The sequence below is a fragment of the Taudactylus pleione genome, unplaced genomic scaffold (genome assembly GCF_031769625.1).
Source record: "Taudactylus pleione unplaced genomic scaffold, aTauple2 ptg000126l, whole genome shotgun sequence".
NCBI classification, from domain to species: Eukaryota; Metazoa; Chordata; class Amphibia; order Anura; family Myobatrachidae; genus Taudactylus; species Taudactylus pleione.
Window position 1 is genome coordinate 3,169,270 of NW_028284528.1, and position 16,414 is coordinate 3,185,683.

At 45.9% G+C, this 16,414-nt stretch overlaps 1 protein-coding gene across 4 annotated transcripts in view; it reads left to right on the forward strand.

The window, feature by feature from the left end:
- Positions 1–1,652: 1,652 nt before the first annotated feature.
- Positions 1,653–16,414, forward strand: part of PRDM15 (PR/SET domain 15) — a 79,447-nt gene continuing 64,685 nt past the window's right edge. Inside the window, exons 1-2 of one of the 4 annotated variants that reach the window (XM_088472572.1) lie at positions 1,653–1,946; positions 15,670–15,715. In XM_088472572.1, the coding sequence (XP_088328698.1) occupies positions 15,679–15,715 (37 nt within the window). In that variant the 5' untranslated portion in view covers positions 1,653–1,946; positions 15,670–15,678. Of the gene's footprint in view, positions 1,947–2,063; positions 2,300–15,669; positions 15,716–16,414 lie in introns of those variants that run through there. The other 3 variants (XM_088472569.1, XM_088472571.1, XM_088472570.1) reach the window with 3 other exon arrangements.

Genomic DNA, 16,414 nt, shown 5'->3' on the forward strand with positions numbered 1-16,414 from the left:
GGCGTATTCTGGTTAGACTTTTTTGTCATTGGTTCTGTAACCAATTATTTGGAAACCCCATTTTCAAAATCCTGCATTTGCCACTGTGGGAGAATTGCAGCCTTATGTTTGAAGCTTTAGGAAAGTATGGGAAACACTAAGATACTGTATAAGATAATATCAATATATCACATTATCACTTATCACAGATGTGCCGTCATACACCTACAATATCCTTTATGCGCCGTATAGCACAAGACACTACGCCACGGGTAGCCATTTCTCTACTTTCATACTTTTCCAGAATTGTGTGTCATTGTGGCCACATACAAAGCTGCTTATTGTTTCCTAGTTACTTAGGATTAGTATTTCTTGTTGCAGAGAAATGGCTATAAAGTCGCAGATTACGCAAAGTGATGCGTGCCATGAATCACTCATATCGGACCTCCGTCTTTTTACCCAGATCAGCGACTATGGGCTATATTCAATATGGGGTGAAAAGTCAGAGGTCGTACTTTTCGCCCTCATCAACGTTTTTTGCAGGGATAAAGTATCTGGCGCGTGCCCGCTTATCCCTGCATTCAATTACTATCCGACGAAAACGGGACCCGGCGGAGAGGTAAGTATGGAAAAGTCCTGTACATTTTCGGGAAATCATCCTGGCACCCCCCCTGAAGATGGTCTGACATGGGAGATCACTATGGGTACCCGATTTGGCCTGCTGAAGGTAATTGGGGTTTTTAAATAGCAGCAGCAGGTGAATGGTGAATGTGCCTGTGAAGAAGGGGTGAAGAATAGCACTTTGATTTTTTTTTGGGGGGGGGGGAAACTATGTCCATCAAATTTGGGGTACATGAAAATGGGTGGCAGCATATTTTTATGTCCCTAAAGTGATGTAAAATTCTTAAAAAATGCACCTGCCGCATTCTAGAAAACACCTCCCGCATACTTGGGAACCCCCCCGGGATCGATTTAGCTAGTTTAGAAGTTTGTCCCCCAACATATTTTTTTTAAACCCCAAAATTAAAGTACCTTTTTTGGGGTGTCCTAAGGAACTTTTTTAAAAAATAAATTCACACACATTACTTTAAGGGGACATTACAAAGGCTGCAGGCTATTTTTTTTTTAATCTGCACCCCTAAACCCCAATACTGCACTTTTTTTCGCCACCTAAACAGTGGTGAAAACTTATCCCTGACTTTTTTACAAAGACTTTTCGCACCTGCGAAAAGTCTTTATAATTGAATATGGGGATAAGTCAAACAGGCGAAAATGACATCATCGGCGATCGTTTTCGCAGGCTAATTGAATATGGCCCTATGTCACACACAGAAGAGGCATGCGATGCCTGCTTCAGCGTTCGGGGTACGCGATGCTAATAAGATGGACATTTTGGAAAAGACACATGGCGCTGCTAAGTCACAAAGCGTGGCGGACCTGATAGCCCAAATTTGAGGATAGTAATATGAGGGGACATACACACATATACATATTATCTCCCGACGGCCGCTAAGCCCCACCCCCATTTTTTATTGGCTCGCGGCCCGGCATCCCCAGCAGCGGTGGCCAATGGCCATCGAGGGGTGCAAACCATCGATGGTTCACCCGACCGATGGCCATAGTATAAGTGAGGGAAGGAAAAGCCCTGCTTGTGAGAGCTTACACTCTATACTATCTATTAATTAGCTGGGATAAAAAAGTCAGGGAGTCCCTGAATGCAATAGAGGGCCTGAGTTGTGCAGCAGCTGAGCACTGAGCAGCGTAATGAGTGACATATAAAGGGATAATGAGGGAAGAGGGCGCCGTCCTATGGTCCAGCTGCTCACAGGCTACATAAGAACTACATTTCCCGGCAGCCCCTGCGCGCTTCTAGCGCCGCTTCCGGTCCTGCGCGATTTCCGGAGCGGATCAGAACCCGGAGTCCGGATTCGGTCCCCCCCCCCCGCTGGGTTTCCACGCGGCAGCAGGTACCGGGAGGGTGGTAGGGGAGGAGAGGCGAAAAGCCCAGGCTGGGGGGTAGCGGGGTTGGGCAGGGAGGGGTAGGCGGCTGGGTGCAGGCCGGTGTCTGGGCTCCCCCCCGCTCCAGCTGGCCAGGCCGATTGTTCTTTGTTGCAGCCGGGGGGCGGCTTCCCCCCTCCTCCGCTCCCGGATCGCAGGAAAAACCCGGCTGGTGCCTGCCGATCCCGGAGCCGCGTCCCTGGACTGTCATCAGCCTGTGGGGCCCCTGGAGATGGGGCCCCACTGCACCCCATGCATGTGTAATGGAAGGACCATGCCTGTTTGTACACGTGTGTCTCCAACATGTATGTTTAATGCACAGGTGTGTGTGTGATGTATCTGAATAATACACACAGATACATGTATGTATGTATGTGTATATATATATATATTTACATGGTGCGCCTGTATCGTCCATATGCGGCAGCATTAACGCATGCGCGGTTGTGATGATATATTTGCGCCTCTGCAGAGTTGCGTCCTGTTCCTCATTGCGGATATGCGGCGGGGACGCCCTTTTCAGACAGCTCTCTTGCGCCCTGCATTGGGTAGACGTAATTTGCCATATTACCGATGATGACTGCGGGCGCTGGTTAGACGTGTCGGTAGTAGCATCAGTATGATGTTTACCAAATATTCACATTCCGTGTTATGCGCCCATTTGTATAGCTGCGCGCGACTTGGGTCCCTAGTGTGCATTATGGTAATTCTGTGTGACTCACGTTACGTTTCATGTTAGTGCACCACACACTCTAAAATTAAACTGAAATTCGGCATTTTGAAAACATGACAATAGTATATGGGGTATGTGGTCACAATTAATGCTAAAAGCAGAACAAAAATGTACACTCTTAGTAGTTTAAATTTTATTGTTTATGTGCGTGACTCATGTTACAGAATGTACCTGAGGGGACTTATATATTTATTTAAACCTGCTCTCCTAATTATTTTTGACATGATTGTTATACTGTACCCTTATAAGACCCTAAACTTATGATTGACACACAATTAAAAAAAAATGAATGTTTCCCAAACTATACTTAAAATCAGTTTTGACATGTGACTCATGTTACATGTGAATGTGACTCACATTACATTTCTGTCCCCAGTCTCTGATACAAATTACTCAAACCTGTAGAATCCACGTGAATTAATGTAGACCTGATTAACTGTGAAGGTGTATAAAATATATCTGATCTGGTGATGACGGCCGTTTCTAGTTGCTGCCAGCTTGCTCCATTGTGCTCACTAAAGCTGGCTACACACATAGCGATCTGCACACGATCAGCCGATGTGTACGATTTGTGTACGATTTTCCTTGAAACTCTCCCCGGCAGCTCTGCACACGATCTGCACACAATTTGGTGTCCAATCTTCAAACAATCTCTCCTGCAGTCAGATTTTCACAGGGCATCGCGTCCCAGATTGTCAGATCTGCCCTACTGCACGGCAGATCTGAAGATGCGATGTGCGACCAGCGGGGACGCGCATCGCATCGTGATTGTGAATGAGGACACCCGATTTACTCTGGATTTGGCCATATTTTACACGATCTGTCGTTCCACTGTGTCGAAATCGGCCAGATCGGGTAAAATATCGCTATGTGTGTGGCCAGCATTAGTATTCACCATCTCCTGATGTCCTTGATCTCACCTGGGTAACAACATTTTCAACATAGAACCAGTCACCAACTTAACGGCGTCATCTGAAGTCACAGTGACAGTAGCGTTCCCGCTAGGCTGTTTTAGCGGGGCGCGGCGCCCTGCCCTCCTTCTGGAGGGCAAAAAGCACCCTGCCCTCCAGGAGGAGGGCAAAAAGCGCCCTGCCCTAACAGCCTGCGGGAGCCGTTCTCACCCGCGGGACGCAGTGTCCCGCGGGTGGACAAACATGCGGTGACCCGGTCACCGCCGGAGAATAGACGCCGGGCGCATGCGCCCGGCATCTATTCTCCCTTTCTGCAGCGCTTGGGGGCTGCCCGGCATGTCCGTAAGCGCCGGGCACACCCCCAAGTATGACGAAAAGGGGACGCGTCTTATAGACACGCCCCCTTTTCATAACCACGCCCCCTTTTTGGCCGTGCGCGCCTTCGGCGCGCGCACAAGATTGCTCTCTCTAGCTCCGGCGCCCTGCCTCCCACCGGAGCTAGAGGGAACACTATGACAGTAACATTATATACTACGATCTTTTAGCAACATAAATACATTTTAGTATAAGCGGTTATGTAAAATGTAATTTTTATGTGTTGTGTCCTATATTTCATGGAATTACCCAGTACAGACATTTAGTCAGACCCTTAATAAGACCCCATTGGGCCATAGGCAAGATGCTACTTTGGGTCCCTTTTCTTCTCCCTCCTTTTCTTAAATCCTTCTCTTGGACATACTTGTATGTGACGCAGCATATTAGCCCAGTGCTGTTGCTCTGTGCTCTGCATCCTGGTCAACCCCACCGCACGTGCGCGAGATCTCCCAAAATAAACCCACAAGATCTCATGCGCGGTCGGTCGCTGGTTATTTCACGTATGAGGAGGTAATCCTGCCTATATGTAATAAAATGATAAGCCACGAAAGTTCGTTTCGTTTCTTTATAATAGTTGCCGCAATACCGTCGCCATACGGACGATAGAAATGCGCAGAGACCTTGGAGAAAAGTGATTTTTCTCTACGATACCTGCTTTAATACCTCTTGGAAATGGATAGCAGTGTCAAATTGTGCTTGATTTAGCGCATTTATGACTTCTCAACCAATAATACATTTACCCCCATATAAGAAAGATCTATTTGTGTTTCGGGTAATGGTGTGTTTTAAAGTAGCTCATGATGTTCTAGAATGCTTGGTGCTCAAGATGTTCTAGAATGCTTGGTGCTCACGATGTTCTAGAATGCTTGGTGCTCAAGATGTTCTAGAATGCTTGGGGCTCACGATGTTCTAGAATGCTTGGGGCTCACGATGTTCTAGAATGCTTGGGGCTCACGATGTTCTAGAATGCTTGGGGCTCACGATGTTAAAATAATGTATGACTTGTTTACATCCATGGTCAATCTAGTGGTGCATGTACATCCTCCCACACTGGGATCTGTGAGCTGGCCATACATCTAAAGATTATCGTTTCAACCATCCAACTACTTGGCTGGTTGGAACGAAAATCTGCTAATGTATGGGAGCAAATGACAATCGTCCATTTGCTCTCAAACACTGCAAAACAATCAAAAATGGTCGTTCAGACAAACTAGTTAAATCATACGTAACCATCTTGTCTGAACGACCTTTTTAGTCAGTTTCCCAGTGTTTGGGAGCAAATGGTTGATAATCTTTAGGTATGGCCAGCTTGACTTGGCTCTTGCACTTATTGGGCTGACTTAATGCAAGTCCCTTTTTCTTACAATATTTATTAAGAACGTATTATATAGCACCTTTATGCGCAGTGAAGCTTACAATCTAAATTTCCTACCAGAGAGATCTCCGAATCTGCTGATTAGTTACCACAGTATCTCCTGTGTGTACGGACAGAGCGAGCAAAGACGTAAGTCATCTATGTCCTGCTTTTAAAGCAAATTAATGTTCTGATCAGTGAAGCGTTTTAACACCTTCCACCCACTCAGGTACATATTGTACAGACACACCGCCCTTTAGTTCAGACTGTGAGTCTCGTGACATACGTGAGAATACATAATGATTGGGGTAGGTTTAATACATTTTAATCTGGCTTTTATATGCGATACTGTTTCCTTTTATGGACATGATATGAGGAGAAGAGCAGTCTGGTGGTCAATGCGTGGCCAAATGTATGTGGACACATGAACCTCTCACCGCTATGTAACTTGCCTTCAAACCATGGGGTATATTTACTAACGTGTTGGTTTTTAGCAGTGGAGATTTGCCCTACAGCAACCAATCAGATTCTAGCTATTATCTTCTAGAAGGTGCTAGATAAATGATAAGTAGAATCTGGTTGTTATGGGCAACATCTCCACTTCTAAATATAACCCTATGTGCCTAATTCAAAAGTGGGCAACGGTATCCACTGTCCATGACGAATGGAGACCATCTATAGTGCAGAACCGGCGATGACTGAAGCTTCAAGCCTCTGATTGGTGCGATTCACTAAGTTACTGCATCATGTATGGGATTGCTCATATCTGCTGCTAAATACGTTCATCACCCATTGAGTATATTACTAACGATGGCCAATGGTGTAATTATGGACTATAATAACCATTAGGGTTGCATGTTGCAGCTTCCATCCGTTCATGCAAGTTTTTTTTTTTCTATTCTTGTAATAAAATTGGAATCCTGCTCTACAAATCCAAAAAACAATCATGCTTTTTTTTTTTTTTAAGGTACATTTTTGGTTTAACCTGAAGCTTCGGGGTAATGGACCCTCATGGTCTCCTCTAGCGGGTATATTTATTACAGATAACTATTTTCTGGATTTATAAGGGCAGCAGTAATGCACACAAAACAAGCCTGAGTTACAGTGGGTAAAACGCAGGGCCGTGACTTTTTGGTACTCCAATAGTTAATGAGGGTTTCAATGGGTGAAAGCTCGGCTTTTAGTTTGTATCTCCAGATTAGGGGTAACTACTGTATTAAAAATAAAAGTCCTTATTTTAATGTAAAAATGTCAGGACACAATGCAGTACCTCCGGTACGGTACACCCCTCCCAATGGGAAGCAATCGGGAAGCCGACTGTCTATACCGGCAGCCGGCTTCCCGACTGTCTTATCCCGGCAAGGGTGAAATGCCGGGCGTCTAGATTTAGACGCCCGCATTTCCCCGACGCCGGGAGACCGGCGCCCGGTATCACGATCGTAGTGATGCCGGGCGCCGCGAGCGGACAGCTGCGGGGGGGGGAGGGTTAGGTTTAGGGCCCCCGGGGGGGACTTAGGGTTAGGCACCCCCCTGGGAGGGTTAGGGTTAGGCTAGGGGGAGGGAGGGTTAGGGTTAGGCACCCCCGGGGGGGACTTAGGGTTAGGCACCCCCCGGGGGACTTAGGTTTAGGTAGCGGGGAAGGGGGTGGTTAGGGTTAGGCACTTAGAGGGGGGATTAGGGTTAGGCACGGGGGGGAAGTTAGTGTTAGGCACCCCTAAGGAGGGTTAGGGTTAGGGGGGTTAGGTTAGGTTAGTGGATACTTACCTATCCATGATCGGGATTTCCAGCGCTATCGGGCTTCCGCTGTGTCGCACTCTGCTCCTGTCGGGCTGCCGCTGACGGGAATCGAACCCATTCCCTCCCAATCACTGATAATGTTTAGAGGTGTTTAAATAGTAAAGTATGGCCGATAAGGATTTCTCTAAAAAGCAGAAGACGTATCTTATTTATGTGGGATGTACGCTGAGGTCTTCTATAGGGTATGCGTTTATGATGCCGGCGGTCGCTATGCCGACCGCTGGCATCTACACTACAGAATCCCGGCGAGGGTTAATTAACCTACGCCGGGAGACCGGTGCCCGGCATCCCGATCGAAGGGATGCCGAGCGCGGACAGCCGCGGGGGGGAGGGTTAGGTTTAGGGTTCTGGGGGGGAACTTAGGGTTAGGCACCCCCCCGGAGGTTAGGTTTAGGCTAGGGGGAGGGAGGGGTAGGGTTAGGCACAGGAGGGGGAGGTTAGTGTTAGGCACCCCTAGGGAGGGTTAGGGGGTAGATTAGGTTAGGAAATACTTACCTTACGGACGATCGGTATTTCCTTCCACGTCGGCCGGCGGTGTTGCATACCGATTCCTTCTATAGATGGGAAAGAGGTTTTTGAACTTGCAAGTCGGAGTTCAAAGTGTTTTTTCACTAACTAACTTGTATATAAACACTTATAAATCACTTCAGAGACTTTTAAATATACACCAACATGTTCTAAATGCTTGTTATATTGCTGGAATACACATGCAGGCTATCGTTTTCATTCATTAATAAAAACTGTGAAACTCAATGATACCTTAGAATAGCCTCCTACGCTGTGCTCTCAGCGGCTAGCGGGCTCCTGTGCTTTGCGTGCGGCGGCTAGCAGGCTCCTGTGCTCTCAGCGGCTAGCAGGCTCCTGTGCTGTGCTCTCAGCGGCTAGCAGGCTCCTGTGCTGTGCTCTCAGCGGCTAGCAGGCTCCTGTGCTGTGCTCTCAGCGGCTAGCAGGCTCCTGTGCTGTGCTCTCGGCGGCTAGCGGGCTCCTGTGCTGTGCTCTCGGCGGCTAGCGGGCTCCTGTGCTGTGCTCTCGGCGGCTAGCAGGCTCCTGTGCTGTGCTCTCTGCGGCTAGCAGGCTCCTGTGCTGTGCTCTCAGCGGCTAGCAGGCTCCTGTGCTTTGCTTGCGGCGGCTAGCAGGCTTCTGTGCTTTGCTTGCGGCGGCTAGCAGGCTCCTGTGCTCTCAGCGGCTAGCAGGCTCCTGTGCTTTGCTTGCGGCGGCTAGCAGGCTCCTGTGCTTTGCTTACGGGGGCTAGCAGGCTCCTGCACTGTGCATAATGGTTTGCATAGGTGGCCATCTGAGTAACCTGAGGGTGGCTGATGGTGCCCAAGGTGATCCGATGGCTGCATCCTCGGACACAGCTGCTGATAACATTAGTAAGCAGGAGGTGGCTATGTGCACCAGACGCCTCCTGCTGCATTAGCGTATGTTCGCAGAATACAACCATTTGCTGATTCTCACTGAATGGCTCAAACTCCTCCGATTTTTATGTAAAAAATATCCCACAATAAACTCTGAAAATTGAAACCCTTGTTAAACTCTTATCTTGCTCTGAAGCATGTTTTATAGTGTAAGTACTTTATCATGGGTTGGGCACGATATCCCGGGTGTGACCATCCTGACTGTCACATTACCGGCAGCGGAACTGCGACAGTGAAAATCCAGACAAATTTTAGCGAGTATTCTGGCCGCCTAACGGCCCCCCTCTGGCCGCCTAACCCTCACCGTAGTCAGGGCCGGATTAACAATGGGCCGGATGGAGCTGCAGCTCCAGGCCTCCCATCAGAATAGGCCCACAGCAACTGCTGTGTTGTTTCTACTGCTGTACACAGGAAAAAAAACTTTCCTGCTGCAGCAGCCTGTCAGTGGACGTTTTAGGCCACGCCCCCCGGCCGCAACTCGCGACCCTTTTCCCCGCTCCCAACCGCGGACCCGACAAATCAAAGAACTGCTGGGGACATAAATTCAATAAACATGGCGGCAGTGACCCGGCGCCTCCTCTGTGTCACCACGTGATGTCAGGATGTGTGACATCACCAAGGTGCCACCCAGCCATCAGCGCGCCGCCCTGAAGGAAGGAGCAGCAGCACAGGAGTCCTAGGAAGCCCCATGAAGTAGCCCTGAGCGCGGTATGGTGACTGAGCCTCTTGAGGTGAGGTGTCAGTCCTGCTTATTGCCAGCCTGGCTGCTGCTGCTGAAACATTATATAATATATATATATATATGAAAATGCTTTCTCTATATACTTGCACTGCAGGCTGAGGTGTGTGTGTATATATTAAAAATATAGAGAAAACATTTTCTAATATATATATATATATATATTTGTGTTTAAATATTCAAGTGTGTGTGTATATAGCATAATCCTGTTTATATTTCAAATATACAGAGCATGTATGATTTTTCATATATCTGTGTGTGTATATATATATATATATATATATATATATATATATATATATATATATATATATTACAGACACACTGTATATAAAAATGGTCTGTAGCTTATTTGAACCAATGCTTCAATGTTTATATAACATTTTCCTCAGGTTGAACACAAACCCAATAAGCTAAATACCCACACCAAGACTGTCCATGGTACCGCTTCGCAGCAAGATCCCAATCACAATCTTTGTTTACAGCTCACTTGTGATGCTCCGTGACAACGAATCGTGTGAGATCTGTGATGTCACCACGCAGTGTGGAATCCTACGGTGAAGCGGCACCATGGACGGTCCGGTTGCTTGGTAAGGTATTAGGTCGTAAATATATATATATATATATATATTATATATATATATATATATATATATAATATATATTATTATTTCACGGGTGGTATGTTTTCTAATTCTCTTTCCAGAATAGGGTTTATAGATGTAAGTTATAAATTATACTGAAATTAATATCTCTTGAAATTATTGATTGTATGTTTTACTCTTTATATGTGCAATATGTGTTTTTTATTATTCTGTTCACAATCAGAATAATGTGCATTTATATATATTAATAATGCTATTGATACCCATTGTAAACGTACTTGGGATAAGATATAGGTCACTTATTAGTGACCATTACCAGCCACCCATTAATGCCAGATAACCAGGAATTGTTTCCAATGGGTACTATAGAAAAGCAATACATACAAACCCATCTGGTGCATTACCACTAATACAATTCCGTACTTAATTAGCTTAATAAAATTTGTTCACATAGCAAATAAATGTATGTATTTATATGATATTAGAGGGGCCCCAAGACCGAAGCGTCCTCGTATAAATCACCAATAGCATTATTAATATATATAAATGCACATTATTCTGATTGTGAACAGAATAATAAAAAACACATATTGCACATATAAAGAGTAAAACATACAATCAATAATTTCAAGAGATATTAATTTCAGTATAATTGTGTGTAATACACATGGATATAATATGGGCCTGATTCAGAGTCGCACGCAATGCCGATGTTCACATAGTTGAGTGATTTTCTGCTATAAGGCGTGCAGGAAAATTCCTATAATCTTGTAGGGTGCATGTGATACATCGTGTGTACGCACATAGGCGCTGTGTGATTGAGACGCTCGCTATCAGAAATCTCATGGAAAAGTTCTGAGCATTCCTGGGAGGTGGCTATGAATGCGGGCAAAAATGATCCATCCCATGGACGTATTATGGGAGTGTCACTAAAGTGTTTTCATGCTCGTACGCTGCAGCATATATATATATATGTATGTATATATATATACTGTATACTGTGCGCGTGTGTGTGTGTGTGTGTGTGTATATATATATATATATATATATATATATATATATATATATATATATATATATATATATATATATATATATATATATATATATTAGGGGTGAGCGGGTTCGGATTTCTGAAATCCGAGCCCCCCCGATCCGAGTCCGATCCGAATCAGGCTCGACTTTTCCCGCCTGACTCGGATCTGAAATCGAGGCAAAACGTCATCATCCCGCCTTCCGAGTCTCGCGGGTTTTGGATCCTATATAAGGTACCCGCGTCGGCGCCATTTTCTCACTCGGCTGTGGACAGTGAAGAGGGAGGGTGGGAGTTAGGGCTGTGTAGTGTAGTTTAGTGTAGTGCTGCTGTTGTCCACTACTTCAAAGTCCATAGGGGCTGGCTGTGTTGTGCTGTGCTGCTGTTGTTAATAGGGGCTGTGTCCACTACTTCAAAGTCCATAGGGGCTGGCTGGACTGTGTTGTGCAGTCAGTTCTCCCTAGGGGCTGTGTCCACTCCAAAGTCCTGTGCAGTGTCCCAGTCCTAAAAGAGTGCTGCAGTGTTGTCCAGGGGGTGCTCTGTCCATCAGGGGTGCTCCCCCCAAGTGCTAAAAAAATAATATATTTTCTGTGTTTGTTTGTGAATTGTGTGCGCAGTAGCCGCACGTGCATCAACAAAGTAGTGCCAAGCGTGCGCCTGTGTCATAAGTAAAGGGCCGGCTGGCTTGACCGTTAAGGGTGCTGTAACCCCCGAAAGTACACTCCAGTCCAAACCAAAAAAAAAATTATTTTCTGTGTTTGTGAATTGTGTGCACTGTGGCTGCACGTGCATCAACAAAGGAGCAGCGCCAAGCGTGCGCCTGTGTCCCATAAGTAAAGAGCCGGCTGGCTCATTTCTTAAAGGGTGGTGTAACCCACAAAGTGCACTACTCTCCAGCAAAAATAAAATAATATTTTCTGTGTTTGTGTGCGCTTTAGCCGCACGTATATATATCAATATAACATAAATGGAGGACCAAACTTTCTCCGATAAAAATAAAATAGGGAAAGATCAAGAACCACTTCCTCCTAGTGCTGTTGCTGCTGCTGGGAGTTGTTCATCATCCCAGAGAGGAAGTAGGAACATCACTACTTTTACTAAACAATTGACCCTCCAACAGTCCCTAGCGATGAGGATAAAGTACGACAGCAGTCATCCTGAAGCAAAACGTATAACTGAGGCCTTGACTGCTATGTTGGTGTTAGACGTGCGTCCGGTATCCGACATTAGTGCAGTGGGATTTAGACAATTGATGGAGGTAGTGTGTCCTCGGTTCCAAATCCCGTCTAGATTCCACCTGCATCCTCAAAGCAGCAGCGACAAGCGTGCGTCTGTCTGTTAAAGGGTGGTGACACCCTCAAAGTGTGCTACACAAACAATTAAAATATTGTTCTTTTTTTTTTGGTCTTTGTGAAATGTGTGGGCTGTAGCCGCACCTGCATCCTTAAAGCAGCAGCGACAAGCGTGCGTCTGTCTGTTAAAGGGTGGTGACACCCTCAAAGTGTTCTACACAAACAATTAAAATATTGTTCTTTTTTTTTTGGTCTTTGTGAAATGTGTGGGCTGTAGCCGCACCTGCATCCTTAAAGCAGCAGCGACAAGCGTGCGTCTGTCTGTTAAAGGGTGGTGACACCCTCAAAGTGTTCTACACAAACAATTAAAATATTGTTCTTTTTTTTTCGGTCTTTGTGAAATGTGTGGGCTGTAGCCGCACCTGCATCCTTAAAGCAGCAGCGACAAGCGTGCGTCTGTCTGTTAAAGGGTGGTGTAACTCTCAAAGTGTTCCAAAAAATAAAAAACTATTTTTTTAATGTGTTTGTGACTTGTGTGCGATGTAGCCGCACCTGCATCCTTAAAGCAGCAGCGACAAGCGTGCGTCTGTCTGTTAAAGGGTGGTGACACCCTCAAAGTGTGCTACACAAACAATAAAAATATTCTTTTTTCTGTCTATGTGAATTGTGTGGGCTGTAGCCGCACCTGCATCCTTAAAGCAGCAGCGACAAGCGTGCGTCTGTCTGTTAAAGGGTGGTGACACCCTCAAAGTGTTCTACACAAACAATTAAAATATTGTTCTTTTTTTTTCGGTCTTTGTGAAATGTGTGGGCTGTAGCCGCACCTGCATCCTTAAAGCAGCAGCGACAAGCGTGCGTCTGTCTGTTAAAGGGTGGTGTAACTCTCAAAGTGTTCCAAAAAATAAAAAACTATTTTTTTAATGTGTTTGTGACTTGTGTGCGATGTAGCCACACTTGCATCCTCAAAGCAGCAGCGACAAGCGTGCGTCTGTCTGTTAAAGGGTGGTGACACCCTCAAAGTGTGCTACACAAACAATTAAAATATTCATTTTTTTTCGGTCTTTGTGAAATGTGTGGGCTGTAGCCGCACCTGCATCCTTAAAGCAGCAGCGACAAGCGTGCGTCTGTCTGTTAAAGGGTGGTGACACCTCAAAGTGTTCTACACAAACAATAAAAATATTCTTCTTCTTTTTTCTGTCTTTGTGAATTGTGTGGGCTGTAGCCGCACTTGAATCCTCAAAGCAGCAGCGACAAGCGTGCGTCTGTCTGTTAAAGGATTACATCGGTGACAGCATCCAAGTAGGCATGTCAGACAGTCCGTACCTGTACTGGCAGGAAAAAGAAGCAATTTGGAGGTCCCTGTACAAACTGGCTCTATTTTACCTGAGTTGCCCCCCCTCCAGTGTGTACTCCGAAAGAGTGTTTAGTGCAGCCGGGAACCTTGTCAGCGAAAGGCGTAGGAGGTTGCTTCCACAAAATGTGGAGAAGATGATGTTCATAAAATGAATTATCAACTCTTCCAGGGAGACCAGCCTCCAGAACGTACAGAGGGACCTGTGGTTCCAGCAGGGACGAATTAATACTCTGTGAGGATGAGGATGTACACACTGAGGAGGGTGAGGAATCGGTGGATGAGGAGGATGAGGATGACATCTTGCCTCCGTAGAGCCAGTTTGTGCAGGGACAGATAAATTGCCAGCTTGTTTTGTGGGGGCCCAAACGAACCAATCATTTCAGCCACAGTTGTGTGGCAGACCCTGGCGCTGAAATGATTGGTTTGTTAAAGTGTGCATGTCCTGTTTATACAACATAAGGGTGGGTGGGAGGGCCCAAGGACAATTCCATCTTGCACCTCTTTTTTTTTCTTTGCATTATGTACAGTTTGGGGCCTAGTTTTTCAATGCCATCCTGTCTGCCACTGCAGTTTCACGCCTAGATGGGTCACGTGTTTGTGCCGCCCACTTGTGTCGCTTAGCATAGTCATCCAGCTACCTCGGTGCAACCTTTTGGACATAAAAACACTATTGTGAGGTGTGAGGTATTCAGAATAGACTGGAAATGAGTGGAAATTAAGGTTATTGAGGTTAATAATAGCATAGGAGCAGAAAAACCTACAAATTCTGTGATTTTAGCTGTTTTTATGCTTTTTTTCAAAAAAATACAGATCCAAAACACAAAACCCAGAACCCAAAACACGCAAGGGTGGTTTTGGCAAAACCAATCCAGATCCAAAACACGAAGAAAGATCCAGATCCAAAACCAAAACACAAAACACGAAAAGTGGCCGGTGCACACCCCATATATATATATATATATATATATAATTATTTTTTTTTATATTCAGTAATCAATAATATAACAGGTGGTGTATGCTTCATACAAGCAAAGGGGGGAGGGAGATGTATGTTGTCGAAAGTAGGCGGTAGCCACGCCCTCTCCATGGTGCTATCCATACCCCATGTCACAGACCACACTACCTGTGCAGACCACAACTCCATAGTGGGATGCCGACGCTTACATTCCAGCACCAGCATCCCGACTGCTGGGATGCCGAAGGTAAGTAGCGGGGTGGGGGGGAGGGTTAGGTTTAGGGGTTAGGGTAAGGCACTATTGGTGGTTAGTGTTAGGCACTAAGTGGGGAGGGTTAGGTTTAGGGGTTAGGGTAAGGCACTATTGGGGGGTTAGGGTTAGGCACTAGGGGGAGGGTTAGGTTTAGGGTGCGGGTAGGGGGAGGTTAGGTGCAGGCACTAGGGGGGAGGTTAGGGTTAGGCACCAAAGAGAGAGGGTTAGGGTAGGGAGAGGGGGAGGGTTAGTATACCGACAAACAAGTGTCGGTATGTTAACCCTGTCTTGATCCCAGCATCAGAATTCTGACGGACAGGATCCCGACTGTCGGTATTTCATACTGATCTCCCCCATAGCGTTGGCCCCCACATTACTAGTCTCACCCCCGCCGAGCTGATAACACCTTCTGCGGCAGCACACAATAGGCCCTTCTTAAATGTCAGCTCCAGGCCCATGTATACCTTAATCTGGTACTGACCGTAGTACCTTACCCTAATACTCACCATTGGGATTTGTCAGAATTTTGACCGTCCGTAATCTGCTGCCGGGATCCTGACTACAGTACATCCCCTTTATCACGCCTCTGTCCCTGCTGCATAGCTCTGTGTATATTTTTATTACTCCAAGTTGATAAACCAGCGGATCAGCACAATATGATGATTTATTAATTGCGCATTAGTTGCTGCTGTTTTTCTCTCTTGAGGAAATCCCCAGCGCATCTTCCTGCTTTCCAGCTACATTAACCCTTTACATAAAAATCCCACCATTTTGTAGTGATCAGGTTGAATGCTTGTTTGTCCTTCAGTTTAACAGATCTACCTTCCTAACTTTATATCATAACATGTCCTGTTTTTTATCTCTGTATTCTAGGTGTGCAGTATGGCACAGGAAGGAATGGACGAGTCTGTATTTATATGTAAGTGTCCTGTGTACTTCTGTCTCACCTGAAGTAATAACGCTGTACTTGTGAGATCACCATTCATGAGTAAGCACACTTCTTGTCAGAAGAAAATGATTAAAGTAAAGTACAACATAATATGGCAACCCTATATAAGTAAATGTTAACTGTAAACATCTTTAAGTTTTTACAGATCTATATAACAATTACTAAGGTCTGTCCCGTCTCCTGCATTCATGCGCAGTGGGAGCCAAGGCTCGTACTGCCCCTCCAATGACTCGCACTGCTAGAGCAACAGGACATACCCCAGTCTAGCTGGAGAGGGGAGAACCTGGATGAGCAGGACTGGGGCTAGGTTTCTTTGCACCCAGCGGCATCTTGTGCTACACTATCACCAGTGCCCAGTGAAATGGAGATTGGTGGGGGGGGTTCCACTTCCGATAAGGGGCCATCCCAGCAAACAGAAGACACTAATCGTAATGCATGCAGAAGTGTCCTCATACATATGGCCTAAATACACCATGTGGCGTGAGATACCTGACGTGCGTGAGCAGCCAAGTCCCGTGTGCCGGGCGTCTTTTTTTTTTTTCTCAAGAAAATGCGCCTTAGTCGCGATGTGATGCAACTGGGACGCACCAGAAGACTGAGTTAATTAATTTGATATGTGACACTTGGATATCTGTGTGCAACTACGAATGTAAATGAAGCACAACGGAA